This window comes from Bos indicus x Bos taurus, chromosome 15 (genome assembly GCF_003369695.1).
Source record: "Bos indicus x Bos taurus breed Angus x Brahman F1 hybrid chromosome 15, Bos_hybrid_MaternalHap_v2.0, whole genome shotgun sequence".
NCBI classification, from domain to species: Eukaryota; Metazoa; Chordata; class Mammalia; order Artiodactyla; family Bovidae; genus Bos; species Bos indicus x Bos taurus.
In genome coordinates, this window is record NC_040090.1 from 7,991,690 (window position 1) to 8,018,679 (window position 26,990).

The 26,990-nt window shown below is 50.5% G+C and overlaps 2 protein-coding genes across 32 annotated transcripts in view; one reads left to right on the forward strand and one right to left on the reverse strand.

Moving 5' to 3' along the window:
* The window catches only part of PHF21A (PHD finger protein 21A), a 192,356-nt gene extending 171,204 nt beyond the window's left edge, over nt 1–21,152 (forward strand). For 22 of the 26 annotated variants that reach the window (XM_027562545.1, XM_027562544.1, XM_027562538.1 and 19 more), the window contains 8 exons: nt 2,178–2,229; nt 2,998–3,077; nt 3,533–3,593; nt 6,114–6,277; nt 12,834–12,989; nt 14,254–14,329; nt 14,643–14,746; nt 16,271–21,152. In XM_027562545.1, coding sequence (XP_027418346.1) covers nt 2,178–2,229; nt 2,998–3,077; nt 3,533–3,593; nt 6,114–6,277; nt 12,834–12,989; nt 14,254–14,329; nt 14,643–14,746; nt 16,271–16,537 — 960 coding nt within the window. In that variant the 3' untranslated portion in view covers nt 16,538–21,152. Of the gene's footprint in view, nt 1–2,177; nt 2,230–2,997; nt 3,078–3,532; nt 3,594–6,016; nt 6,040–6,113; nt 6,278–12,833; nt 12,990–14,253; nt 14,330–14,642; nt 14,747–16,270 lie in introns of all 26 variants that reach the window. The other 4 variants (XM_027562553.1, XM_027562556.1, XM_027562554.1 and 1 more) reach the window with 1 other exon arrangement.
* LARGE2 (LARGE xylosyl- and glucuronyltransferase 2) lies at nt 21,097–26,956 on the reverse strand. Of its 6 annotated transcripts, XM_027562524.1 has the most exons (15): nt 26,680–26,953; nt 26,430–26,585; nt 26,218–26,333; nt 25,793–25,875; nt 25,489–25,612; nt 25,110–25,281; nt 24,879–24,983; nt 24,291–24,403; nt 24,095–24,220; nt 23,849–24,004; nt 23,542–23,702; nt 22,865–23,143; nt 22,478–22,627; nt 22,182–22,377; nt 21,097–21,754 (listed from the first exon to the last, which is right to left on the reverse strand). In XM_027562524.1, the coding sequence occupies exons 2-15, from the start codon at nt 26,521–26,523 to the stop codon at nt 21,545–21,547; spliced, it is 2,085 nt and encodes a 694-aa protein (XP_027418325.1). In that variant the 5' UTR covers nt 26,524–26,585; nt 26,680–26,953; the 3' UTR covers nt 21,097–21,544. The 6 variants fall into 6 exon arrangements, with proteins under 6 accessions (XP_027418325.1, XP_027418324.1, XP_027418323.1 ...); XM_027562523.1 differs by having other exon boundaries at nt 26,218–26,585; nt 26,712–26,956; XM_027562522.1 differs by having other exon boundaries at nt 26,218–26,585; nt 26,680–26,955.
* Nucleotides 26,957–26,990: the final 34 nt, after the last annotated feature.

Sequence of the window (26,990 nt, forward strand, 5' to 3'; positions counted from 1 at the left end):
CCAGATGAATCAGTAGCTCGAAAGTAGATCACTGAAGCACAAAAGTAGGGATGAAAACAGTAACATCTGTACTGCAACTTAACATAGACTTATAAACTTAAATCGCAAACAAAACTCTGATACACAGATTGTGAATTTGTGTGTCCTTAGACAATAGAATATTATAGTTGATACTTTTGTACAAGCAGCTCTAAAAGAAAAATATGGACAGGTAATATGATGACGAGTATCTGATAGTTGGATTTTATTAGACCAGATCCATTCCCTTCTGGCCTCAGTGCATTCTTTGTAATGAAACCACGTCAGATAGTGGCATGAAGCCATCAAAGCTTCATGTCATTTTTTAGAGCAATGATTTATTAAGCCAGTTCAGGTTTTTCTACAACAAGTAGAAATTATAATTCTTTATGATATGAAATGAATTAATTTTTAATCTGCTTTTTAAAGAAGAGACTGAAACTTGAACCAAAAAGAAGTACTAGTCATGCATGTTGCTGAGAAACTTACAAAATCATCTGCAAAATTAATGTCAAGTATTAGGCTTGGAGGGTGAAAAAGAGAGCAGATTATTAGCAAAATTCCATTTTCAAAAGAAACTGAAGGATGTCTTATGTCAGTAGCACCGTGTAGACACGCAGGTACCCTTGTGTTATAACAGGTATTTCTAATTGGACAGAATCACTGCCATAAAGAGGATAAATTCGTTATTGGTATACATGTGATACATAGATGAGGCTAGAGTTCTTGACTTTTTATTCTATTTATCACTAAAAATCAGTTCTGTGGAAGAGATTCTTTCCCCATGTAGTAATTCTTTCATGAGCTCGATCTGGACTGGCAAAGATGAGTTGGATGTGAGTGGCCAAGAAGGGTGCCGTTACTTGATTAAAAGAAGGTGCATCAGAATGTCAGTTCACACACTGCTTTATTAACACAGAACAGTTTGGAGACAGTCTTCTGATCTTAAGTTTTGAAGGAATAAGTGAAAATTAGGAATGCGGTTAATTGGCAGCTGCAGAGTGTATGCAGTGTAGAGAACGGGCGGCAAGTCCAAGGCTTTTCCTTACTGAAGCGCTCGGGCTGTTGGGAGGACAAGTGCCCACCTGCTTTTGAAATAAGAAATAAAATAATTACATTTCTTCAGGATGCTGAGAATACCAGTAAAGGACATTTCTGTGTTCTCAAGTGGTTTGTTCAAGATTATCTTTATAAAACACTCAGTAACTGGAGTAGCCTGAACCTGTCAGTTCAGGCCAAAATATCATGATGCTTAATGTTGAGAGTAAAATGTCTGGATTTTCAAAGGCCAAATTGTGGTATACATAATTCTGCAGGAGTGTCAACTAATGCTGTTTCCTTATTCATCAGTTAGAGAAATTGATGGTATATCATTTGGCATATTTAGCAGCCGCATGCAGTGCTATAGCCTCAAATGAAGACATACTTTCCAGACCCACATCCAACCAAACAGCAAAATAGTAATCAATCTGTTGCTCACTCGATGTTTAAGCAATGAACATTCCAGCCTTGGAGTCCATTGTTCTCATCAGTCTAGCTTCTGATGGAGCTCTGAGAGTGGTGGTCAGAGAGAAATGACTCTATAATTTATAGGTCCGTGGTTGATTGAAAAGTCACAGTATTAAGCAGAACCACCTACTAGCATTCCTAAAACTCTTAGCTTTGAGTTTTCATTGTCCTGAAAATTGAACTGAACTTTCATTGTCCAGTCAGTGGTAGTAAAAATACAAGAACTCTTGACTTGGTATCACAAATGAAGTTCTTAGAATTTGGAGCTTGTTGTATGGGAGGCTCTTTGGAACACTCTCTGTGTGGTGTTTTGTTTTTGTTTTTGTTTTTTTTCCAGTGTGGAGTCCTCTTTTCTTTTAGAGAATTTTTCTGGGAAAACTTAGGTCTTTCAAGATTCTGATTTCTGCCATTGAGAAAGTAGAAGATGCAGGCCCCAGTCCTTCTCTTGATTCCTGTAAGATCAGAAAGCTTCCCGGGCAGCTTCATAGCTTCTCAGAGTAGAGGGTGCCTGCTCCTTGCTCATCTGAACCTGGCTTTCTTCCTGCCACCAGCCATTGGGTGGCTTTCCCTAGGAGTCTAACTGGGAACATGCAGTTGGCTTTGTGAGAACCCAAACTGAAGTATATTCTTCTTTTGTTTCTCTGGCACAGAAACTTGCCTTCATGGTGTCTCTAGGGTTGGTAACACATGACCATCTAGAAGGTAAGAGAAGACATTCATGATGCTGCCTTGCTTCTGGCCTAGAGCTTTGTTCTCAAAAATGGTGTTCTATTTATTGTTAGACTTGAAAATTGGAACACAGAGTGTGATTCAACCAGTGTGGACTCTTTTTTTGGAGTAAACTTACCTTCCTTCTAGCTAATGTTCAGCTTCTCTCCTGTCTTTATTTATCCACACTATTGTCCTGGGGAAATTCCCTATTTGCCTGAATTAAGGGGACTGCTGTTCACTTAGAGAAACTATTTTTTTTTCCTGGCAGCACAAAGTAGCAAATGGCCTTCTGACAAGTCTTGGGATTTCTCAGTCACTTTTGATTATCAGAATCTTAGGAATAGTTGCAGAGCTGTGCCTTTCTTAGTTATTTAATTCAAGAGTGGTAAACTATGATTACTCGGTCTCGGTCTATGGATAAAGGTCACCCACACCTATATTACAGTGACCTAAAAATAGATCAGGACAGCTTGTTGAGAGGTGTGGTCTACTGTTAAGCTCTCAGTCCACAGAGAGCCACCCTGCAGGACAGCACGGCCTTGCCCTCCAAGAGGCAAGAGGAAACGGTCCTGCGTGCTTGCTCCCAGCCGCGTGCTTGCTCCCAGCTGCGTGCCGGCCTTGGCTGAGGCGGCAGTGCAACCAAGAGACTTGCTCTCCTTCCCTAACTTGTCATGGGAAAGCCAGTAGGTAGACAGGGAAGGTGAGCTTGGCGGGGTTCTCCGTGCCCCTCTTCTAATCCAAACCTTTTGCTTTCCGAAGAAATCCAAAGCAAGAGGCAAGAGCGGAAACGAAGAACCACAGCGAACCCGGTGTACAGTGGCGCGGTCTTTGAGCCGGAGGTACTCTTGTCAGCACTCGGCCCTTCCTCCACGTGTTCAGTTTTATTCACAACTCCTTCAGTGCCTCCCCTCCGAAAACCTGCTTAAGAGCAGTACCCAGATTGTACTTGGCCAGCTTTGTAAAATGGGGGATTTTTTCTCTGGCCTACCCCATTTTTTCATTTTTCTCACTGTTTTTCCCCTTAATTTCTTCCCAAAGTTCAAGTAGCTACAGACCTACCTTAAAATTTTAACTCATCCTGTCATTTGAGTATTACTGTCTCCTGAAGCAGAGACAGGCTTCTCTGGAGTATTCTCTTAGAGCCAAGTACACATCATAACCCCACACCTTGGGGTGACCGGCACTAACTAGTTGGCAGGTTGGTGGGCCTGCAGTGCCTGGTCTTTAGCTTGTACCAGTGTTAGTAATAACCATGCTGTTCAGCCAGTCACCTCTCCGTCTTCATTCCCCAAAGCGTAAGAAGAGTGCAGTCACCTACCTGAACAGTACAATGCATCCCGGGACCCGGAAGAGAGGTGAGTACCTTTCTGCGTCTCTCCCTTGCTGTTGCTTTTGCTTTCTGTGTTGTGTTTCCTTCCCCTCCCTCCTCCCATTGTCCTGGAGCCTGTCTTAATTCCTGTTCCCCTTGAAAATAGTCTTGTTGCTGTTCTCTGAGAATAGGGGGAAAAGAGTGAGATTTCTTATTAGAGGTCTGTACACTGGATCAAAGCTGCCTTCCTGGGGTTCTGGCAGAGCTGGCTCAGGGGAATGGCTTACTGCAGCGTTTCTGCCCCAGGCCCATCAGGCTGTTGATGAATAGCACAGTGAACAGGACACCCTGTAAGAAGAAGCATTTTAGCATCATTGAACCAAACAGAACGCTGCTGTTGCCAAGGTGTTCTTAGTAGTGTCTGAATGGTCCTGACGCAGTGAGGACAGAGCATCACTCTTAAGCATCTGTGAGCTGCAGGCTTCCTAGGAAGGAGAGGGGTAGCCACACTGAGAATTTAGAATGTATGAGAGAAGAGAGCACCTCCAACTAAGGCAGAAAAGATCACTGTCAAAACAGGCTCCCCAGAGCAGACATTCCGAAAGAGCTCCACCCCCCAATTGCCCCCCAGGGCAGTCTCCACTCTCACCACAAGTAGGCCTAAAAAGGTCTTAATGGCTCAGAGTTTGAGCTCATAAGCAGGGCTCTGAAATTGTTCTTTGATGTCAGTAATACAGCCCAAGGTCCCTTTCTCCACATGATAATGTGGCCCTGAATTACAGTTCTAGGCCAGAAAGGTTGCAGAGTGAGTGGAGTAGCGTGCTGATTTGTGTGCATGCACACTGTCTCAGGGCTGCTGGAAGCTTAGGCGGTCACCTCGCCCCTTTGTCTGCCTTAGGCAGGGCTCCAACTGTGCCATTCCCACCTCTTCCCCTCACAGAGACAGCACCCCCGCCTTAGTGACCCGTTCCAGTGCTTCGTCAGTCCCTCCTTCTGGAAGCCAAAACACGCTTAGATGGGAGTCTTGGAGTCACTGGGCTTGCTTCATATTGATCCCTAGGCTGCAGTGTCATGGGTTATTTTCTGTAGTTTTGTTTTGGTTTTGGCAATTTTTAGTGACCTCTGACATAATTCTCAGAGAGGAGCCCCCAGCCAGAAGCTGCAGTTAATTGGCCTGCCAGTGGGCAGTATCCGCTAAGAGGATAGGGGTTAAATGAGCCAGAAAGACCTTGGCATCTCTTGCCAAGGTCAGAGGATGAAAGCCTGCATTCACAATGCCTAGGACGTGCCTTCTGTGGGTAAACAAAGAGCATTCATCTTCCACTTTGCCTTCTAGCAGCACTAAATACCTTCGAAAAGACAAACCGGTATGATCTGTCTCTGTACGGCAGACAGTGCCAGTTTAACACAGATAGGTAATGTTTGTGGAATATCTGACAGAATCATGACTCTTGTGCATAATTCTAATATAAATAATAACTGTTGGCAAAGTCATGATCCCATGTACCGTTCACCAGTGCTCGTAGGCGGTTGTGAACCTGTTGTTGTTGTTGTTTTTGCCTGTGGTACGCTGGGTGTACACTTTTGATCACTTGACATCTTAGAAGCTATGACCTTGGCCCCTGGAAGACAGAGACCCTGACTTGATACATCATAAGGCAAGAGGGGTTGGCCTGGACTTCTCACACCCACTAGGGCTCATTTGTAGATTCTCTGTAGCCATGACGTTTGATGCAACATGCTGCTGCTCACACCAGCTCTCTCAGTTAGCAGTGTTACTGATGACAGGGCCTTACCTGAGACGCTAGGACAGGTAGTTCCCTGGAATGTTTGTGATGGAAGCAGGGAGCACTCCTTGATCAACTGGGGAGGGTATCTGAGTCCAGGCATACTTAAAGTCGTTGTTAGGCCCACAACATCTTTTTAGCTCTTAGGTTTCAGCTGCTCCCAGAACATATCTCTTACTAGCTCTGCCAGCAAGGGGCAGAGTAGTTAACTTGAATTTTGCCTCTTCCCTTTGCCTTTCTCCACCCTCATAAAGTGAAGCAACTAAAATGTGTATAGGAGAGAAAAGGACAATCAGAAGTCCTCGAGAATATCTCTGGGAACTGAGAATCATTAATATTATTATATGAATAGTGATTGCAGAAAAACTTTAGGGAACAACGTGCAGAAGACACGGGAAAATAAATACTTATCCCTGGCCTTGACTCCCATTGAGCTTTGATATCTTGTTTTCCCATTAGAAATCTCAGATTGTAATAGTTGAGGAGTGTCTCTTAATCTGCCCGAGACGAAGACCTTTAACATATGACCCAGAATCTCCTGCCATTCTCTGAGGCTCTCTTATCCTCCCTTTGAGACTCATGCATTTGTTTCTAATAACATTTAAGTCTTTGCTTCTCTTCCTCTCTCTGGGACTGTTGTATTAACTTTCTGTCTGCTACCTCACTTCCTTTTCCATGCTAGCCAATGAGGAACACTGGCCAAAGGTATGTAAGATCATTTTTCCCCCTTTCTTTCCCTCCCCCTTTTTCCCCTTTTGTTCCCTTCTCTCGGTATATAGGTCGTCCTCCAAAATACAATGCAGTGCTGGGGTTTGGAGCCCTTACCCCAACATCCCCCCCATCCAGTCATCCTGACTCCCCTGAAAATGAAAAGACAGAGACCACATTCACTTTCCCTGCATCTGTTCAGCCTGTGTCCCTGCCCAGCCCCACCTCCACAGACGTAAGTAACTTGGGAAAAGCTCACTCTCTTTCTCAGACCTGAAATCGGGGAAACCGTTATCATATGTTGTCTCCTTACCAGCTGCATCTCCTTGACTAACCCTGGAATAGCAGTCATCCCTCCAGGACACCATGTGCCATGTAAGGCAGCTTTCTGCTAGGGCCCCAGGTCCTGCCAGGAACCTGAGAATCATGTTAAATACCACATCAGGAAGCTCGGTCAGGGTTCTCAGTCTGGATTTTATCTGCTGTGAAGGAGTTCTCAGGAAGAGGGATGGGGTGGGGAAGCCAGCTCCTATAACAGAGGTGTGCAGCGTCTTGTCAGCAGTTTTGGGGAGTGGGGATAATGGACAAAGGTGCACATTTCCCCCAGCAGTCCTTGTTTCTTGCTTCAAGTAGAATTTAAGACGCGGAAAACTTTGCCTTAGAGCAACTTTATTCAGCAGAATTGATCAGAAACAGGTTCCTGAGAAAGCATCAGCCTGCCCCTGAGGCTGCAGGCATGTAAACTGCACCCCCCTCCCCTTCACCTAACAGATCCTGCACACCCTCTGCTGAGCAGGTGCTGCTCTTGAGGCTGGGGATAGAACAGGGAACACAACCAATCCCTGCCCTCAGGGCACTCACATTGCAAGGCCAGAGGCAGGGGCTAAGCAAATGAACATTTAAATGTCAGGTAATGAAATGTGCAGTGAAGAAAAGGGGCACAAAATCAGAGTTACAGCAGGAGGTCCTGTTTTATGGAGAGCGGTGAGAGAGAGTCCTCTGATGGGAATGGAGTAGGTGGGAACATCTGTGGGGAGGCATTCCACGCCGAGGGGACAGCAGAGCAGAAGCCCTGCTCACAGGAGGAAGTGCGTGTGGCACAGAGAGGCTCTTGGCGAGCACGTGAGAGAGTGTGTGGGAGAAGAGACTTCAGAGGGCTGGGCCCATCTTGCAGGGTCTTGTAGCTTTAACTCTGAATGAGATGGGGGATGCCAGAGGGTTTTAAGTAGAAGAGTAGCATTACTTTTCACTTTTTATTTTGAAAAAATTTCAAACCTACCGAAAAGCTTCACTAACAACACAGAGAACAAATGTCTGCCCTTCACCTAGATTCACCAACTGGCACAATCTTGCCACGTTTGCTGTTCCCCACCCCTCCGCACACACTTGTTTTGCCGATCTAGTTAACAAGTTGGAAACATCATGAAGCTTTACCCGAAACACTTCAGTGTGTATCTCCTAAAAACAAAGATATTCTCTGACATAGCCACAATAAACTTACCAAATTGAGAAACTTTAATATGATAAAGCATTATTATTATGATATATATACAGCCCATCTTCAGATTTCTCCAGTTGTCTCAGTAAATGCCTTAGTGGCACTTTGTTTTCTTCTGTTCCAGAATCCAATCCAAGATCACTTTTGACATTAATTTTTATGGTGCTTTGTCTTTAGTCTCCTTACTCTGGAACCATTTTTCAGCCTGTCTTTGTCTTTCATGACGTTACCGTTTTTTAAAAGATAAGCCATGTGCTGTATAGAATGTCCCTCCATTTGGATGATCTGATTGTTTCCTCAAGAATAGATTCAGGGTGTGCCTTTTTGTAGGTGCACTAAATACACGATGATGAGCCCTTCTCAGTGTATCTCAAGGGGCATGTGTTGTCCATCTGTCTCGTTGTTGATGTTAGCTTTCATCTCTAAGGTAGACTCCATCAGATGTCTCTACTTGTAAAGGTGCCTGTTTCCTTAGGTGCAGATAGCTTTCAGTCTGTAAAAGTACTCCAGCAGTCTTCAGTTCAGTTCAGTCGTTCAGTCGTGTCTGACTCTTTGCAACCCCATGAACCGCAGCACGCCAGGCCTCACTGTCTATCACCAACTCCCGGAGTTTACCCAAACTCATGTCCATCGAGTCGGTGATGCCATCCAACCATCTCATCCTCTGTCATCCCCTTCTCCTCCTGCCTTCAATCTTTCCCAGCGTCAGGGTTTTTTCAAATGAGTCAGCTCTTCGCATCAGGTGGCCAAAGTATTGGAGTTTCAGCTTCAGCATCAATCCTTCCAATGAACACCCAGGACTGATCTCTTTTAGGATGGACCAGTTGGATCTCCTTGCGGTCCAAGGGACTCTCAAGAGTCTTCTCCAACACCACAGTTCAAAAGCATTAATTATTCGGCGCTCAGCTTTCTTTATAGTCCAACTCTCACATCCATACCTGACCACTGGAAAAACCACAGCCGTGACCAGCAGTCTTACTCAGTGATTTTAGCGTCCTTTGATGGTGCTTGCCTGCATTTATTATTTTTAAGGCATTTGCAGAATTTACTTGGATTCTATAGGAGACTGAGGAGGACAGGGTGGAAGCACAGAGAGACCAGGTAGGAGGCCGTTGCAGGCGCCCTGGCAGAAGCTGACGATGGCTTGGCCCAGTAGAGTGGCAGAAGCAGAGGTGGAGAAAACTGATAGGGTCTGTGTCTGTTTTGAAGAATGAGCAGAATTAGATAAGGGGATGTAAGAAAAAAGAGAATAGCCAAAGATTTTAGCCTAAACAGCTGAAAGGATGACGCTGCTGTTTACTGGAATGACAAGAGCAGGTTTGAGAAGAGAGACCAAGGAGTTAATCTTGTACATGTCCCATTTCTTTTGTGGATTCCAGAGCTTGTCTTTACCTGAAGCTACATCTTCAGGTTAAATGTCCTTTCAGCTTGAAGTTTCTTTTTGTACTTATTAATGATCTGCATGCATGCACGCAAAGTCATTTCAGTCGTGTCTGACTCTACGACCCTATGGACTGTAGCCTACCAGACTCGTCTGTCCATGGGATTCTCCAGGCAAGAATACTGGAGTGGGTTGCCATGCCCTCCTCTATTAGTGGTCTGCTCCTCTCCAAAGAGCAAAAGAATACCGTATGCGTAGCATGAGTTACAGTTCCAGAAGCAGCAAAGTAAGTGCTGTCTTTGGAGGACCAAGGTCATGGAAGAGTCGTCTTCTCGGGCAGGTTTCCTTCCTTGGACATGGCCAAGGCTACAGGCCTAGACTTGCTCTCAAGATTCAGCATTGGCTTTTGACATTAGTGGTTGACACAGATTTGCTGCCTCTCCTGTTAACAAGTACCAGGACACTGTCAGAAACCTTGTTTGTTGGCCCCAAAGATTGTCTCCACTTTCCTCAGTTGAAGCATTGCCAAGGTATTGCCAGCTCACAGTTTCTTGGTAGGGGTCCTTCGCAAGGTGATGCACAAATGGTGGCGAACAGGCGATTGTGGATCTGCAATTGAGTTATCATTGCTAAAGAATGCTATCTTTATGACTTTTGACTTAGAGGGTTTATGATTTTATTTGATTGAACCCAAAGGATCCATTCAGATCAAATCACAAACTGAAAAGCTTCTGCCAAGTTTCATCTTAAAATGCAAACTTTGTTCTTTCCAGGAAACTAAAGGTGAAATAAAGCTTTTCTAAAACCACTAAATATTTTGAGAACCTTCTAGGTTACACCTAGTGGAATGGATGGGACTTCCCTGGTGGTGCAGTGGCTAAGACTCCATGCTCCCCATTGCAGGGGGCCCGAGTTCAAGCCCTGATCAGGGAACTGGATCCTACAGGCCCCAACTAAGACCCAAAGAAACCAAATAAATAAAAACGCTAGTGGAATGGATAAGATAATTGACTTCTACTTTTTCAGTGTCCCAACAGTGGCAGTGATTAAAATCAGCACACAGGGCTCTATCTGTGTTTGCCTCCAGGTAGCGTAAACCCTAACAACGTTAATTAAACAATCACAGTCGAGAGGCAAGCCTTTCCTGGGGATCAATAATCATCCAGAAGGAGCGAGTGATGTAAGACCCAGCTGGTCCCTAATCTTCAGGATATACCTGTTGCCACTGTCATCGTTTTCATGAGAAGAAAAGATATGTTGACATGGTTGAAAATTATTTTAGCAAATGATGAAGTTGTGATTGATATAGCCAGGGTGTTTCCCACAAACATACACCCCTCAGCTCCTAGCAGAGCTGTTTGGTTTACGGTAGTAATTTGGTCAGTCACCAAAGCCTAATAAGCTTTTGGACCTGGGGCAGCCCCTCTGGGGGACTTCCTCTGCTCTCTTTAAGCAAAGAACCAATTCTGTGTGGAAGAAATACATATCCTGGCATTTTATATTCCATTTTGATGTGCAGCAGTTCTCAATGTGTGGTCTGCATGTCCCTGAGACTCTTTCAGGGGTTCAAAATATGTATTTTCAAATATAGTATCAATCAAAACATAAAATCAGAAATGTTTTCATAATAGCACTAAAATGTTCTTTGCCATCTTCATTCTCATTCTCCCACGCGTAGGACAGTGATGTTTTCCACATACTACGTCATCAGTGATGACGTCATCACTGAGCGCTAACCAAAGGTGTGCCTGCATGTTCTTGGGTTTTAACATTTTTCAGTACGTGATTTTTGTAACTTCCTGTGATTCTGTTATTATTTCAAAATAAAAAAGCTTTAAAAGTTTTAGTACAAAAATAGCAATAGGTAGAACTCACATAAACAAAAGCACTTTGAAGTAATAAACAAGAGCACTTTGAGGTAGACAAAAGCGCTTAGTAATTCTTAAAGTTACTAAGGGGTCCTCACACTGAAAAGATTATGAACTGCTGCTATAGGATATGTAAATAAGATAAGAGTTTTCTTTCCTTTAGGAACTTGAAAGAAATTATTTAGCCTTTATTTTATGTACTCTCCACCTTCCACTTCCTGATGGTCTCCTTACTCAGTAGCAAAGGGAAGTGAACAAGAACTCTATCCAAAAAATAAGACAGATATTTGGGATAAGATATCCAGTTTGTCTCATCTACTTCATCACTGATAATTTTACCTGTGGTTCATGTAAAAAGAGTTTCAGAAACCTTAAAATTTTTCTAAACTCCTTAAAGTCACAGACTTAAAGCATGTGGCTGTGGTTTAAGAAAGATGAGCTGTCTAGAGGAGCACTCCCCTCAGCCTGATCTTAAGAACAAACAAAGAAAGTCACAGTTAATCTAGGAGAGAAACCTTCATGTCTTTCAGTGGCTTTGAAGTTAAACTGTTATGCTGCATTCTCCTGCAGTATTTTTGCACATGTACTAAGTATCTTTTTTTTTTTTTTGTCCAAAGGTAACATTGTTTTACTAAAAAAGATTAGCACCCATCCACACTTTGATGTATCTTACAACTTTTTGCAGCCAGTTTTCTACTTCACCAGATACCCTAGATATGTAGATACTGCCAGATAGTCTCCTTTCCTTTCCTTTGGAGAGAAATTGTAGGTCTGAGATGACATTCCTGAAGATAGCCTGGAGAAGGGAAAGACGACTCACTCCAGTATTCTGGCCTGGAGAATTCCACGGAGTCTATAGTGCATGGGGTCACAGAGAGTCGGACACAACTGAGCGACTTTCACTTTCACTTTCTGCAGTGGTGGCTGAAAGGTTATATCATAGAAAGGAAGAACTGAGCATTGCTCTATCTTTCCTTCCTGTGCAAAGTTTCTCTATTAGACCTTCTGGCAGAATAGCCTGGAATTCTAAAACAACACACTGGAAGTGAAAAGGAGTCCTCCCCAAGTTGTGGCACTGCCTTCTTAGCTAACCTCTGGCACGACCCCTCGGTCTTCCCTTCCCTGGTGTCCTTAGCAGCAGCATTAATCCTGTTCAGAGAACGGGCCAGGGATTGACTCGCTGGAAACCACCTCTTTAATACCTCATTTTTAAAAAATGTGTTCCCTCCAAATTTTAAATAGATCTACTTTTTCCTGATGGTGCCTTTTGTCGTGAGGGCTCCTGCAGACTCACCTGAGTACCAGAACTGTCCCTGGTGGAGGGGAGGGGGGACGAGCAGAGCACGCTAGGCTGCTCTTCTTCTTCCATCTGGTGAAGCATCTTACAGGAGGAGTAAAGCCTCCTGGAATAGAAGGGGCCATCGCACAGCAGATGCCAAGTACTGACTTACAGAGAACACTGTCAGGTGCTTGGCTGTTTTAATTCTTCATGTTAGAATGCTCATAGGAGTTTAATATGCTCTGACTTAATCCTTTCCCATGTGAATTTTGACTATAGTTTTTCTCCCAGAACAAGCAAAATGTTTAACAGAAGCCTCCATTTCTTGTCTGTCTGTCTTTTCCAATTTTTCTAAACTTCCCCTGAAAAACGATAGGTAATGGGAATTTTTGGCATCGTATTGTGGAACACTTTGATGAATGGATTTCAAGGTCTTTCAACTTTATGATTTGTGGGTTGGACTGTACTAAAACATAAATGCTGAGCTGTCACCTCTAAAGCTCATTTTGGCCTGGGTGACTACAGAGTTAGAGTCTCCTGTAAACTCTTAAGAATACCGGCCCCACCTGGAGAGCCCCAACTGTATGGACCAGGTCGGGAGCTTGCACCATTGGTAATTCCTGCTTTTCCTGAGCACTCTTGTAATGAGTTGGAGGGGCACAGCTGATTGTCCTAAAATGTTTATTATGTATATTCAGAATGTGCATGTTAACATTCAGCTTTTACCTTTTTGTCCTTTCTTTACCTTTCCTCACAATGTCATAGGGTGATATCCATGAGGATTTTTGCAGTGTTTGCAGAAAAAGTGGCCAGTTGCTGATGTGCGACACGTGTTCCCGTGTATATCATCTGGACTGCTTAGACCCTCCTCTGAAAACGATTCCCAAGGGCATGTGGATCTGTCCCAGATGTCAGGACCAGGTAATGTGGGGTGGGTCAGAGAGGACGAGGGACAGAGGAGGAGAAAGACCCCCCTCCCCTCTCATCTGGGGCAACAGCTCAGTTTCTTCCTGCTCCGGTAGCTCTCCAGCCACGTCTGCCATACCCACAGGACAGCCCTCACCTGCATAGCTCCATCCTCTCAGAGGTCCTCAGTTCATGGGGCAGTGACTCATGTAAGGTGGAGAGACCCTAACTGCTTCTCTCTGTTTGAAATGGCGTATCTTTTTATTACCGTTACCCTTAAAACTCCACAGTACTGTCTGCCTCATTCTCTAAAAATGGTCCAAACTCAGCATATGGTTGAAACTCTGGAAATAAAATCCTTAAAGGAGAATGTGAAATTGATCATTTAGTTCAAATAAGAGCAGTTTTACTTTTAACCTGTGTTCTCATCAGGATCAGAGCACTAACTATAAAGTACTGTCTTAATATTTACTGCACTTGAAAGAAGAGAAACAGTGCTCCTTCCCTCCCCTTTCTGTTTAGTTTCTGATTTTTTTTTCTCAATGATTCATGTATGTCTTTATGTTTTTATGACAAGCTGTCCTGAGATCTTTTTGAAACTAGGCAAGCATATAAATAGTAAATAAATAAGCCCAGTACTCAGCAAGCTTTAGGAGCCCTGCTCAATTTTTTGGAATCCTGATTTGAGAGACTTCTGGTCTCCCCCTTTAAACCTTCAGTCTCCGTCCTCACTGTCTCCGTGATGCCGTAGAGACAGTCCTCGTACTGATGCTGCTTTGTGACCTCTGATAATTTTCTTCTTGGGGTCTAGATTATACTTCAGTGTTTGGGGTTGATATTTAATTTCCTTGATCAGGCTGTCTTTGAAGGACATATAAGCTAAAACTGAGAGAGGCAGCCCATGCCAGGTCAAGGATGCGCCTGCCTGTGGTGCTGCCGTCGCGCAGTGTGCAGCTTGTGTGCTGCTGGCTCTGGCCACAGGGCGTAGCTGAGGGTCATGCAGCAGGTCTGACAAGTTGGGAACGCCCAGCCCAGTCCCCACCTCTGCCGGGGCTCAGGTGGCTTGGCTCTTCCTGCCATTGACCTGTATTCTCTCATGCTGGTAAACTGGAACTTCGTAGCCCAGAAACTATAGCCATGGGTTTTGCCATACTGCCACCATAAATCCCTCTTCCTGGATTGTGTCTGCCAATAGCGACGGCCACTGTTGCTTGTTGTTACGTAGGGGATGTGTGCTTACACTTCTTTCTCAAGGATAAAATTCTGAAAATCTTTTCAGATGCTGAAGAAGGAAGAAGCAATTCCATGGCCTGGAACTTTAGCAATTGTTCATTCCTATATCGCCTACAAAGCAGGTAAAAAATTATCCATACTGCCTTTTGAGTGAGCCTGCCTTTGTTTAAAAGTACTGACAGTATTTGTTTTGTTTTCAAAAGGAATTTTAAAGTTACACATGAAAAGCTTTTATTGAATGAAATAAAAAGTTGGGTGTAGTACTTTTTTGGGGAGGAAAACTGAGAAGTGAGATCTTATTTATGTAATGCTAGGCCCAAGCCACTGACAGTTTTCTTAGTGTCCTTTTACATGTAGAACAGAAAGTCCAGGTGACCAGGTTCTGTGTACTGATGCCACATGGGACTAAGTTTCTTTTTTTTTTTTTCTTCCCAGCAAAAGAAGAAGAGAAACAGAAATTACTTAAATGGAGTTCAGATTTAAAACAAGAACGAGAACAACTAGAGCAGAAGGTGAAACAGCTCAGCAGTTCTATAAGCGTAAGTCAGCCTCATGCCCTCAGTGACAGGTACAGAGACGCAGCACTTTACATGCACGTCAGAGGACGTGAGGCTCCCAAGGGTTGATGCATTCCTTCAGCGCGCTGACACTGCTACCTTAGGCGGTTGCAGTTTGCCTCCAGTTAGCGGTTGGTCCTCAGGTACAGTTGGTACATGGTGCCTTAGCCAAGCTCTAGAGCATCCTCTTGGCTTTGATCTGAGAGATTTTCAGTCTCCAGATTTTCTGTTACTTGAAGAGGTCAAGTAGCAGCTACAGGAGCATAGCCAGCACCCCAGTGAGCTCCTGAGCATGTTGGGAGGAGTGTGGAGCCGCCTGAACAGACCAGGTCCCCATGTGTAACTCTTCCCAGTTGCTCTAGCTAGCTAGTGGGCCCGTCTGCAGGGCCTTCCCTCCTGTCCCCTCTCCCATGCTCTGCTGGTCGCCTCTCTAGGGTCCCCCGCGCAGCTCGAGAAGGAGCGCTTTCTGGAGATGAGTACTGGAAGTAAACACCGCCCAGCCTGGCTGACTAGGTGGGAAGGAGAGCTGTGTTTGCCGCAGGGATTCAGAGGCTGCTCCTGACTAGAGCAGTCTTTCTTTTCCACTGAGTAGGTCCCTTTTCCACTGAGCAGGTCCCCTTGTTGCAGTGATGTGGCCCCAGCCCTCATGGACGCCAGGTGGCAGTCTTGCTGTCCTTCTTCATTGTACTGCCCATTGTGGCTGGCAGGTTTCACATCACCTTCCCTGCCTAGAACAGAAGCCAGCAGGTGTGGGAGGCCTCATCAGTTCAGTTCAGTTCAGTCGCTCAGTCGTGTCCGACTCTTTGCGACCCCATGAACCGCAGCACGCCAGGCCTCCCTGTCCATCACCAACTCCCGGAGTTCACCCAAACCCATGTCCATCGAGTCAGTGATGCCATCCAGCCATCTCATCCTCTGTCGTCCCCTTCTCCTCCTGCCCTCATACAACACAGCAAAAAGCTACCTGTCCATGACCGAGCAGAAGGCCTTCTCTTGGCTGCAGTCTTTGACTCTCCTAAATATCAGTGAACATCCCGCCTTAGGGCCCTGCCTCTGAACTCCTACTGTCCCAGTGGTCTTCAGTAGGCCCTTAAACTGAATCCAGATACCACTGGCTTGTGTCTATCCTGGAAAGCTCAGCCCAGTCCGGAGCATATCAGCATATTAGCAAGGTAGAAGCGTACCCAGACCTGCTGAAAGCAGCTTCAGCTCAGCTGTGAGAGCCTTTTTCTTTAATGCCTTTCATTTTACAGTATTATAGCGGTGATTCATGTTTGGCTGTAAGTCCTAGTTTTGAGTAGTGGGCTTTGAAGCCACTCACTCGCTGCCTCTCTCTTGCCTCTCGGGCCTCCTCCTTCCCTTGGGTAGCAGCGCCCGCTCGAGGTGGAGCAGAGCAAGGTGTAGGGCTGCACCCTAGCCCACGGGGATTCTTGTGTCTGGAGAGGGCTGCCGGGCCTGTCAGGACAGCTGGAGGCTCAGTGCCACTGCCCTTCTCATTGGCTGCAGAAATGCATGGAAATGAAGAACACCATCCTGGCCCGGCAGAAGGAGATGCACAGCTCCCTGGAGAAGGTAAAACAGCTGATCCGCCTCATCCATGGCATCGACCTCTCCAAACCTGTAGACTCTGAGGCCACTGTGGGGGCCCTCTCCAACGGCCCGGACTGCACGCCCCCTGCCAACGCCAGCACCTCCACGCCGGCCCCCTCCCCGCCCTCCTCCTCCTCCCAGAGCTGCACAGCGAACTGTAACCCGGGGGAAGAGACTAAATAACAGAGCCCCGCTAGGATAAGCCACAAGATCCCGGCGGCAAGGAGAGCAAAACACTGAAGACTCTAGCAAAGCCAAGCCGGATTTCTTCTGGAAAGTACAGAATTCTTTTGGTTCTTTGGTTCCAGAGAGAGAGAAGATGCTTGTGCCAGGTGGCACCAGAGTTTGCCAATTGATCCTTCTTATTCTGTGTGTACATGCAAAGATTGGACCATGTTACATGAAATAGTGCCAGCTGGAGGTTCTTTGCCAGCACCATGCCAAGTGAAATAATATATTTACTCTCTCTATTATACACCAGTGTGTGCCTGCAGCAGCCTCCACAGCCACGATGGGTGTGTTTTTGTTTGGTCGGGGGGGAAGCAGGGCCGGGCGGAGGGAGAGCAGGTTTCAGACCCTTGTCTGCCGAGCCGTCTGTCTGGGTGGAGAGACAAGTCCAAAGAGTGCGTGGGCTTTCTGTTTCTAAACTCTCACTACTATAAAACCAAAAAGAGGAAGGGGAGATTTCACCAACCCCAGTGCCCAGAGGAGGGGTGGGGGCGGGGAGGGGGTAGCCGGGGTGGGAACAGTGTACCGAGTAAGCAGTATTTCATAGTGTCTGGAGAGGGCACCGTGCCCGGAGAGACGGACACCAAGAACCAGCCGCCCGGTTCTTCTCCGGAGCACCCCACTCCCCGACCGTGGGCACCCCCACATTCCCCAGCTTCCTTCCCTGCTTTGGCAAATTGGTGCCATCCCCATGGGTGAGCCGGTTACCTTCCCTCTCCAAGAACAAGCAGAACCAGGCCTCAGGTGGCCCTTGCCCGGGGCAGGGAAGAAGGGTGTGTGTGTGTGTCGAGGAAGGAAAAACGGTGGATCAGTGATTTTACTTGAAAACAAGCTCCATCCCTTTTCTATATTTATAAGAAGAGAAGATCCTGAGCGAAGCAGCACGCGACCCAGGTGTGTGTGAATCGAATGGAGATGTTTCTTTACTCTCTTTTTTTTTTTTTTTAATTTTTGTTTTTATTCCATTTTTCTTTAAAAAAAAAAAGTTTTATTTTGTTGTTTATTTTACATTTTTGGTAACAAAAACTAAAATAAGGAATAGAAAAGCTGTTTTTCAGGCTGACAGTCCAATTAAGGGTAGTCGAGACCTTGCATGGTAGAATAGGAGCCGTAGTGTCAGTGAGGTCCAGTGAGTCTGTGTCAGTCCTTGTGTCATCGTTCGGGGCACTGTTTTTTTATGCAAGGGCAAAAATCTTTGTATCTGGGGAAAAACAACAACAACAACAATTTTTTTTTTTAATTAAAAAGGAAAATAAAAGATATTGAGGTCTTCCTAGTGTTACTTAAATTAAGATCAAGGTAAGAAACATTGTAAAAAAAAAAAAAATTACAAAAGTGCTATTTGTTTCCTAAAAACAGTGATTTCTATTAAAAAGGTGTCAGAACTGGAGAAAATGCTGTGTAGTTATAATTTTTTAGCACAGAACCTGCTGATCATGATGACATTTTGCTGTGTTCGTGTCTCAAGACTGGTGGGCTAGTCTCCGTGATTTCTGTCCTCCAGAAGGCTGCAGCCCTGACAGGCAGGGGCAGCGCTCTCCCACCATCCTCCCCTCCTCGGGAAAGACTGTCATCCCTGCTTGGTGCAGGGAGTGGGGCTCCTGTTTCTGGAGCCCACATGGAGCGCGGATGGTGTCAGGGTCCTGCTCCTTGTCTCCTCGGGTTTTGCTGGAGCAAAAGGCTGGTGCCTAAATAAGATCCCTTCCTTTGGTGCTGCTCTTGGTCTTTCAGCCACCAGCATTTCGAGTGCCTGGGGGACAGCTTTGAAGGAAGTGGCCAGTGAAGCTCATTGGTGCCCACACACCCTGGCTTTGAAGGGTGCAGGGAGCAGGCTGGCTGCATCAGCCCTTGGTGCTTAGAGAGGACACGGGAGTGAGATGTCTTGAGGGGACAGGGTCTCTCTGAGACGAGGGAGTCCCTGGGCGGCCTTCGTGTCATCACACCTTTGAAGAGAGGTCTGCATCTCCAGCCACTTTCTCTGCCTGCTGGCTCCAGGCACTGGAGATGGTAGTCTTACCCCACTTTGCTCACCCACAAGCTTCCTGGGTGACCTTTGGCTAGAATGCTGTGCTTGCCTTGGCTTGGCCTGTCGCCTTCTTGAGAAAACCAGGGTTCTGAAAGGCTTGGACCATTTCTATCATTTTTGCCTTGTGGGAAATAAGTTTTTGTCACGTGTGCCCTCCTGCTGGAGACCTTTGCCCATGGCACACATCTGGCCTCAGGAGAGAAGCAGAGACTCTGTGCCCGGGCACTCCCAGAGCATTTCCCCCAAGCCCACCCTGTGTCCAGTAAGGGCCAGAGTCTAGGAGGGGGCAGAAGGGACCAGTCATCTCTCCCTCACCTAGTGAAGCCCGGAGAGACAGATGGACCCTGAAGGCGACTGCCACAGAGCAGTCCTTTTCACATAAAACGTGTCTCTTCGCTACCAACAGTTTCCGTCTCTCTTCCTGGGATGTTTGTTAGAAGAGGGGATGACGAGGGGGCTGCATCGGCCTCTTGAGAGTCAGGGCCTGGCTGCAAGGTTGCCTGAGGGGGAAAGAAAGGCGCTCCCTTTGCTCGTGCAAAAACCAAGGTGCTATGTCTAGTCAGGGAGCTTTGGGAGATGCCTGGACTAGTTGGAGGAATGGTTGGCGGAGCTTCAGAGCCCAGAGGTGGGCTGTGTGCCCTGTCTTGGAGCCCTCCCATCAGACTTGTCTGGGCCCAGAAACAGGAGGTGGCCGCTTAATACCTGTCTTCTTGAAAGAAGAGGCCTTTGCTCAGGAAGGAGCCACTGGGGATTCTCAGGGGTGGGTGGCTGGGCTAGGAACTAACTGACCAGGATTTTGCAGGCTGCTGTGAGGATTCACACTCTGACCTTGCCAAGGGTTGGGGTACGGATTCCTCTCAAGTTCAGATGTAAGCTGTTGTGCTAGTCACCTAGGATGACGGAGTGGAAAACTGCAGCCCTGCCCCCAAACCTGCATTCTGGATTCAAATTCTCAAACACCCCTCACTGCAGAGAAAAGGCCCTAGTCACCAGTGTCCTCCTCCTCCACTGTCCTGCCAAGAGAAGAGACTCCCTGTCCCTCCAGACTCGAGGGTCCCTGTGACCACCTGAGACACACCTTCATGACCGCCCCACCTCCCTCTTCCTCTCCGCTGCTTTTCCTCCACTGACAGACGCTTCTGAGGGCAGCCAGCTTGCAGCCGCTTCAGAGGCCGGGGAGCGCTGGTCGGGGGCTGGGACTGGTCCAGCTGCCCGCTTGGGCTGGATCAAGGGGCCTCTTGTCAGTCCCGTGGCCAAGGTGACGTGCCCTGGAGGCAGTGAAGTCATGTTGCTGTCATCTTCCCTGCTCACATTCTTGCCAGTGTGGCCTGCAGCTCCCTTTTTCTTTCAGAGCCTGCTGGGTCTTGTCTCACCTCTGCTGAGCTCATCCTTCCTTACTGGGCCCTTTTGGGGCAAGCCTGCTGGTCATGCCTGACAGGGAGGCCCCCCTCGAGACAGCCCCTCGTGGGCCTTACCCTGTGTGGGGCCTGTACCCTGGCCATGGTGGCCTCCGGCTCGCACCCAGCGCCCAGTGTCCCTGTGGCTTCTTGGCTCAGGCTCAAAAGGGCGTGTGAGTGGGGCGCGGCTCCTTGCCCCGCACCTCTCCCATGAGGGCGCTGCGTTTCCGGCTCATTGCAGTCTCTGCGTGTGCAGTCGCCTCTCCAGCCATCTCTGCCACCTACTCCTGGGGCCAGCAGAGCCCTCTTGGGCTCTCAGCCCGAACCACGACCCACACAGCACACTCATGACGGTTTCCTCCCTACATTCCCTTTTAGGGTTTAGTCTTTCTCATTTATCCAAAGGGCTTAATTTAGGAGACTTCTACCCCAGGGGAAGAAGGCTTTTTGGTAGGAGGAAGAATGGGGGCCCAGGTACATCTTCTAGTCTCTGGGCTCTCCAGATTGGGTGGCTTTTGTTGGATGGAGGTGACCTTGCTCTATGTAGAAAGGAAGACCGTGGACCTCACCCCACCCCTCAGCTGGGCACCCTTGGCAGGAAACAGGAGACCCACTCTCTCCAACTTACAGCCGTCCCCAGTGTCACCTCCTTTCTGGGAGGCGAAGGGCGACCCTCCCACCAGAGCACAGGGGAAGAAGCCGAGAGTTTCCCTGTTTGGAGAGCCCAAGTGGAGCTCCTGAAAATAGCCCCTGTAAAGGAAGAACAGGGCTCACAACGTCTCTTCACTCTCCGCTCGCAAAGGCTCTCGTTCCCTGAGGACTCCAGCAGCCCCACCGCAGCCTCTGGCCCCTGCCCCTCTCTCTGGCGTTGTTGGGTCCTCAGCCCAGGGTACGCTGCAGTCAGGCAGGACCGCCGGAGGTCAGTGAGCTCTGAGCAGAAAAGTGCCAGCCAGCTCCCAACCTGTCTCTTGTCCAAGCCCTTTGTGATTTCAGTCTTGGTAGAACTTGTATTTGGAGTTTTGTGCTTCAAAGTTTTTGTTTTTGTTTGTTTGAGTTTTGTTTTGAGGGGGTGGGGAGGGATACAGAGCAGCTGATCAATTTGTATTTATTTATTTTAACATTTTACTAAATAAAGCCAAATAAAGTCTCTCAGGCTCATGGTGTTGGGTTTGCGGCAGGGGAGGGTGGATGGGACACAGGCACTCCAGCCCCAGCCTCTGGGGGCGGGGGGGGCCCCCACTGCTGGGCTCCCGCCAGATCCAGCACCTCCCCAGCCTTTCTGACTGGCTCATGCCCCAAGCCAAGAGGAACGTGAAAAGGAGCTGTTAAAACTTAACGAAAAAGGTGTTACGGGTGAGAGGATGTAGGAACCAGCCCCAAACCCGCTGGGGCCGAGGAACGCTACACCCACCTGAATAGCAGCAGCAGACGGAGGCCCCAGGCCTCACCCAACAGATGCCCCCCAACAGCCCCTCCCCAGAGACCTTAAATAATTTAAATAGCAGGAGGGTGGGGTGGCGGCAGGGAGTGTGTGTGAGGTCAGGCGGGGCCTCGGGGCTGCTGCAGGGCAGTGAGGTATTTGAGGGCAGCAGCCCCGTAGTGGCGGGACAAATCCTGGTGGAACTCGTCCTTGAGGGCCCGGACACAGTCACGATAGGTGGGGTTGGAGCGGAAGCGGGTGATGTCAAGGCTTGGGGCGTGCGGCAGGTGGATGGTGAAGGCCTCGGGCAGCACCAGGAGCTCGTATTCCTGGGGGGCGCGGGAGAGGGCGGGGGGATAGTCACTGTGTAGGCTGGGGGAGGGTGACAGCTCTGGGGCGGGGGGAGCAGATTCATCCAAAGTCAGAGACTTGAGTTCTACAGAGGGCCCTTCACGGTACGGTGTGCCACCGTATAGTGAGCCCCTTGGGCCTGCTGTTTGGTCGCTAAGTCACGTCTGACTCTTTGTGAACCCACAGATGAGCCTGCCGGGCTCTTCTGTCCATAGGATTTCCCAGGCAAGAACACTGGAGTGGGTTGCCCTTTCCTGCTCTCGGGGAATCTTCCCGACTCAGGGATCCGACCTGTGTCTCCTGCATTGGCAGGTGGGTTTCTTTACCCCTGAGCCACCCGGGGCAGCCCTCGCTGGGCCTAGAGGTATTCTCAGATCAAGGCTGGAGACAGCAGGGCACCCTTACCTGTGCATCCAGCTCTATGATGTGGGCCACCTTGTTCCAGCCAAAGCCCACGAAGCGGGGATCGTAGCGGGGACAGTCACGCGGCACCACCACGTAGGGCTCGTAGTCCGCTGCCCACTGCACACGGTACGGGGCCTGAGCCTCGCGCCAGCGGGCGTAGTCTGTGGGTGCATGGCCCTGGGGCCACTCATGGTACCTATAGAGGGGCAGGGTAGGACAGGGAGCCAGTCTGAGACTGACGGGGGTCGGTGTGGGGAACCGCAGTGCTGGGAGGGGTAGGCCGTGGCCTCTCTCACCTGAAAGTATAGAGAGAGCCAGCGTCCAGCAAGGTCAGCAGTTCGGCTTTGGAACTGGGGAAGCTGAAGCGGTAGTGCAGGGTCTCGAACGCAGGCACCACCAGGGCTGCCTTCCGCCTGCCGTCCAGCTCCAGCTGCTCGATGGAGGCCCTGAGGAGGGAGCACCCCGTGAACCGGAGAGAACTGGGGTGGGGCTCTGCCTCCAGCGCTGGGCCCAGGGTTTCTCTTTTTGTTGGACGTAGGGCCCAGCTTCTGGGGCCAGCGCACCCTGAAGCGCGGACACTGGGGTCCAGGAAGGAGCAGGGATGCCCCCGCCAGGGCCCACGGGTGCCCCCGACCCTGTCCACACCCACCTGTGTGCTGTGGCTCTCCCCCAGCCCGGCCCACCTGAGGTAGTCGTAGAGGGAGTAGGCGGGCAGGAAGTCGATGTCGCTGAGGAAAACGTAGGGCGTGAGGGCCTGGGCCAGGGCCACGTTGCGGAGCTGGTTGATGGGGTAGAGGGAGCCCTCCCGGTACACCACGTGGTAGGCCACGTCCTGCCGGGCAGAGAGCACCGCCGAGGTCTCCACGAAACGCAGGAACTGCTGGGCCTCTGTGTCTGTCAGGTACAAGGCCAGGCTCATGGGGCCCGGCCAGTGCCTGCACAGGGCTTCCAGCATCTGCAGCCTGGGGGGAGGGGGGTGGTCAGCCCAGGGGAGGACTGGGCTACCTCCCGTACTCGCAGCCACGGACAGCCCCCTCCAGTGGCTTGCTGAGCCCCTTCCAAGCACTTTTCGAACTGTGCTTATTTCATCTCTACAGCTACCCCACAAGGTGGGTACCTTCTCATTTGACAGATGAGAAAACTGAGGGCCAGAGATATTAAGCCTTGCCTGTGGTTCCACAGCTACAGAGGGCAGTTTCCCGACATCTGGGTGGTCCCCACCGCCCGAGCTCCTTCTACCGTCTCTCCGGTGTCTCCAGCATCAGGAAGTAAGAGCTCTCCCTTCCACCAAGTGGAACCCTCCTCTCGAAACTCCCAGACCGCGCACCGTGTGCCCTGGGGCTGCCCTCGGCTCCCTCACCGCTCCATGGAGAGCTGGGCCACCAGGGTGACGTCGTGGGGCTGGGGGGGTGGCGGCTTGTGGGGCAGAAAGGTGATGTGCACGCGGTGCACAGTGAGCTGCTGCTGCCGGAACTCAAAGCAGGCGTCCTGCTCCTCCAGTTGTGCCAGGGCCTGCTGCAGCTGGAGGGTCATCGGGGAGAGGAGGGCGGGCTGGGTGGGGCAGGCGGACAAGCCCTAGACAAGCCCAGGTCCCACCGGAGCAGGGGGTGGGTGGGGCAGAGCCTCCCCGACGGAAGGGAAGGGAAGGGAAGGTGGCTCCCTCTCACCTGCTCGGCCCCAGGAGGGGGCGGGCAGGGGCACCCAAAGAGCTCTCTCCGCAGCAGGTTGCCGTCGTACTCCAGGAAAGTCAGGTAGAGGTTGCGGAAGGATTCCACATGCTTGTTCTTCACACGAAGCTTCTTTGGTGAGTTCCAGTGGATCACCTGGGATCAGGGAGGGCATGGAAAGGGGCCTGGGGGGTGAGGGGGGACGGGAGCCCATCGCCACTGCTCAGCGCCCCTCGCCGGGCTCACCTTGAGGTCAGGCGCCTCCGAGTAGCAGCGCTCAGCCAGTGTGTGGTCTGACAGCTGCACGTTCCACATGCAGGGCAGGGGCTGCACCAGCCATGGGTGCTCCTTGATGACGGCGTTGAAGATGTCCTGGGCAGAGACCGATGCCGTGACACCTCGGCCCAGAGCCCGCCCCCACCGCCCTCCACTGCCCCCAGACCTGGTCGGCCAACGAGGTGGCAGGCAGGGTGAGCAGCTCCCGCGTGGCCGTCAGCTTCCACATGTGCTCCCAGCCAGCCTGCCGAAGCCGGTCCAGCCGTAGGAGTATCACGCCTGCTCGGGGGGAGAGGCTGTCATGCCCACCTGGGATGACCAGCTCCTGGGGCCAAGGCTCCTGAAGGTGTCTTCCGAATGCTTGTTTTTGTGCCGTGTTAATATTTTCTGACCGCTCAGACGTGAGTGTGGACTCGCTGGGTCCACAATTAACCCTCTTCGGGGTGAAGGGGAGGCAAAGCACAGTTTACAAAGCACCACCACAACCATCTTCTCAGATTCAATGGTCCCAGGGCTGGGAAAATCACCCCCATTTAATGGATGAGAAAACTGAGGCTCAGTGGAATCAAGTGACTTGGCCAAAGTCATCCAGCATCATCAGCCCAGGTTAGAACTGTGATTTCTGGCTCTTCTCCCAGTGTTCTTTCTACAGAACGGTTCTTGGGGGCCTCCCAAGCATTCTATGCTCTAACCAGCCCCAGGGGCCCAAGGACCAGTGGCTGCCCTCCTGCCCCCGCCTCAACAGTGTCCCCACCTGTGTTAAATCCCCGGCCCAAGGCAGGCCAGGGCCTGTGGTTCCTCCAGAGGTTGCCGAGGTACCAATCGCTTTGGTTTTCCACGAGACCAATCGCTTGCTTGTCTGGGAGGGAGGGCATGACAGAGCTGTCTGAGGCTGCCACTGGACCTCAGCTCAGGGCTAGGCCACAGGGAGGCCTGGATGGGCCAGGGAAGGGGGCTGACTGGGGTGGGGTCCCAGACCTCTCACCAGAAAAGTGAGCAAAGAGTGCCCAAAGTTCTGCAATGTTGGAGGCAAAGGTGACATCTGTGTCCAGGACAATGACACGGGCCAGGTCGGGGGGCAGGGCACTGGGCAGCACTAGCTTCATTAGCCCATAGAGGCCAGAGTAGTGCTTGTTAGGGATCCAGGAGACCTGGGGCTGTGGGTGGAAGCACAGGGCATGAGCCCGCAAGAGAAGGGCTTACCAGTGTCGGAACATACTCGGGGTGACGTACCCAGGTGGGTGAAGGATTGGCGCTTCAGTAGATGTGATGGGACTGGGGGTCCCATGCAGCTCTAACCTGCCCTCCCACTGATACCCAAAACCCTGGGAGGAACGAGGGGGCAGAAAGGCTGGGGCTCCTGCCTTGAGCTCGTCAGCATTGTAGAAGCTGATCTGGACAGCAGGCACCATCCATGTGTGAAAGAGCGTCTCCAGGATGTTCCTGGCCACAGCATCGGTTACCAGGTGAAGGTGCAGTGGGTTTTTCCTTGAGGAAGGACATGGGAGGAAAGCTGATGGGCCCCAGAAGGAACTACAAGGGACAAGAGCCCCCCCCTGAGGGGCTCAGAAGTGGAATCACTGATTGCTATCACGAGCTTCTCCCTGCCCAGCTCAGGGTATTCTTACAGCCTCCTTCCAGGGAGGAAAGGGACACTCCTGGCTGTACCTGTAGAACAGCAGGGATTTCACCAGGGTGATGACATCTCTGCTGGAGTTATGTCCCGCACAGACGATGGCCACCTGCAAGAGCTGGGGAGGGGACAGCAGGTTGGCGGGCTCCAGACGGGAAGGACCTGGGGTTAGGTTGACCCGGCCTAGGGCAGTAGAGCCCCATCTGGCATCGGAGCTAGGCCGGAGTGTGGTGAGGGGGCTCCACGGAGCCAGGGTACACCCCCTCATTTCCCAAACAGGGAGGCCACGGCCAGGAGAAGGGCAGGTGTGAACCCGGGGCGCCCCCGGCTGGCCGGTCAGTGTCAGAGCCGACAGCAGGTGTTGGGATTCCCACAGGTGTCCAGGTCCCTGGGCTTGGGGGCGCGGGGGGGGGGGGGACCCTGGTATTCCCGCCGCCAGGGGCCGTGCGCACCTACCTACCTCGCACTTGGGCGGCGGCGGCGGCGGCGGGATGCAGTCCGAGCGGTTGTGGCCCCTGGGGTCTGCCGGTGGGTCTCCATCGAAGGTAGCGGCCCCCTGAGACCGCGGCCGCCCGTCTGGAGGTACACGTGGCGTTGGTGAGCCGGGTACGGATCTCGGGTCACCCCCGCCACCCCCACCCCGCCTCGCCTCCCGCTCGCCGCCGAGCTCACAGTCTGGGTCCCCGCCGAACAGGAAGAAGCCGAGCAGCAGCAGCAGCAGCAACGCTGCGGCCCCCAGGGTCCGGGGGCGCCCTCGGAGCAGCATGGCTGCGGGCAGGGGTCCTCACGGCGGGGCACGACCCCGAGCTGTGGGCTCCATCGCGGGCCCTGTGGACCAGGGAGTGAGAGGCGAGGTCAGCCCTGGGCGGCGGGGCCCGACGGCCACCCGGTCTTCTCTCCCGCCGTTGAGTCGCCACCTCACCTACTCCAGGGGCGTGGGGTCCCCAACCTTACTCTCTCAGAAGCTGGCTGGGGTGCAGGGAAAGGGGAGGTGGAGGGCAGGCCAGCCCCGTCCAAGCAGGAGCCAGCCCCGCCCCCAACCTGGGTTCAGGTTTCACCTCCGCTTGGCTGAGTCCTAAGGGGCGGGGAGACCCCCCCAGGGGGAGGAGGAGGGGAGGGCTGCCCCGCCCCGCTACCAGGAGCCCCAACACTGGGGAAGGAAATGCGGGAACCCTCAGGGTGGCCAGAGGGCTCGGGGGCAGCCACCCGTGAAGGACCAGTCCAAAACTACCT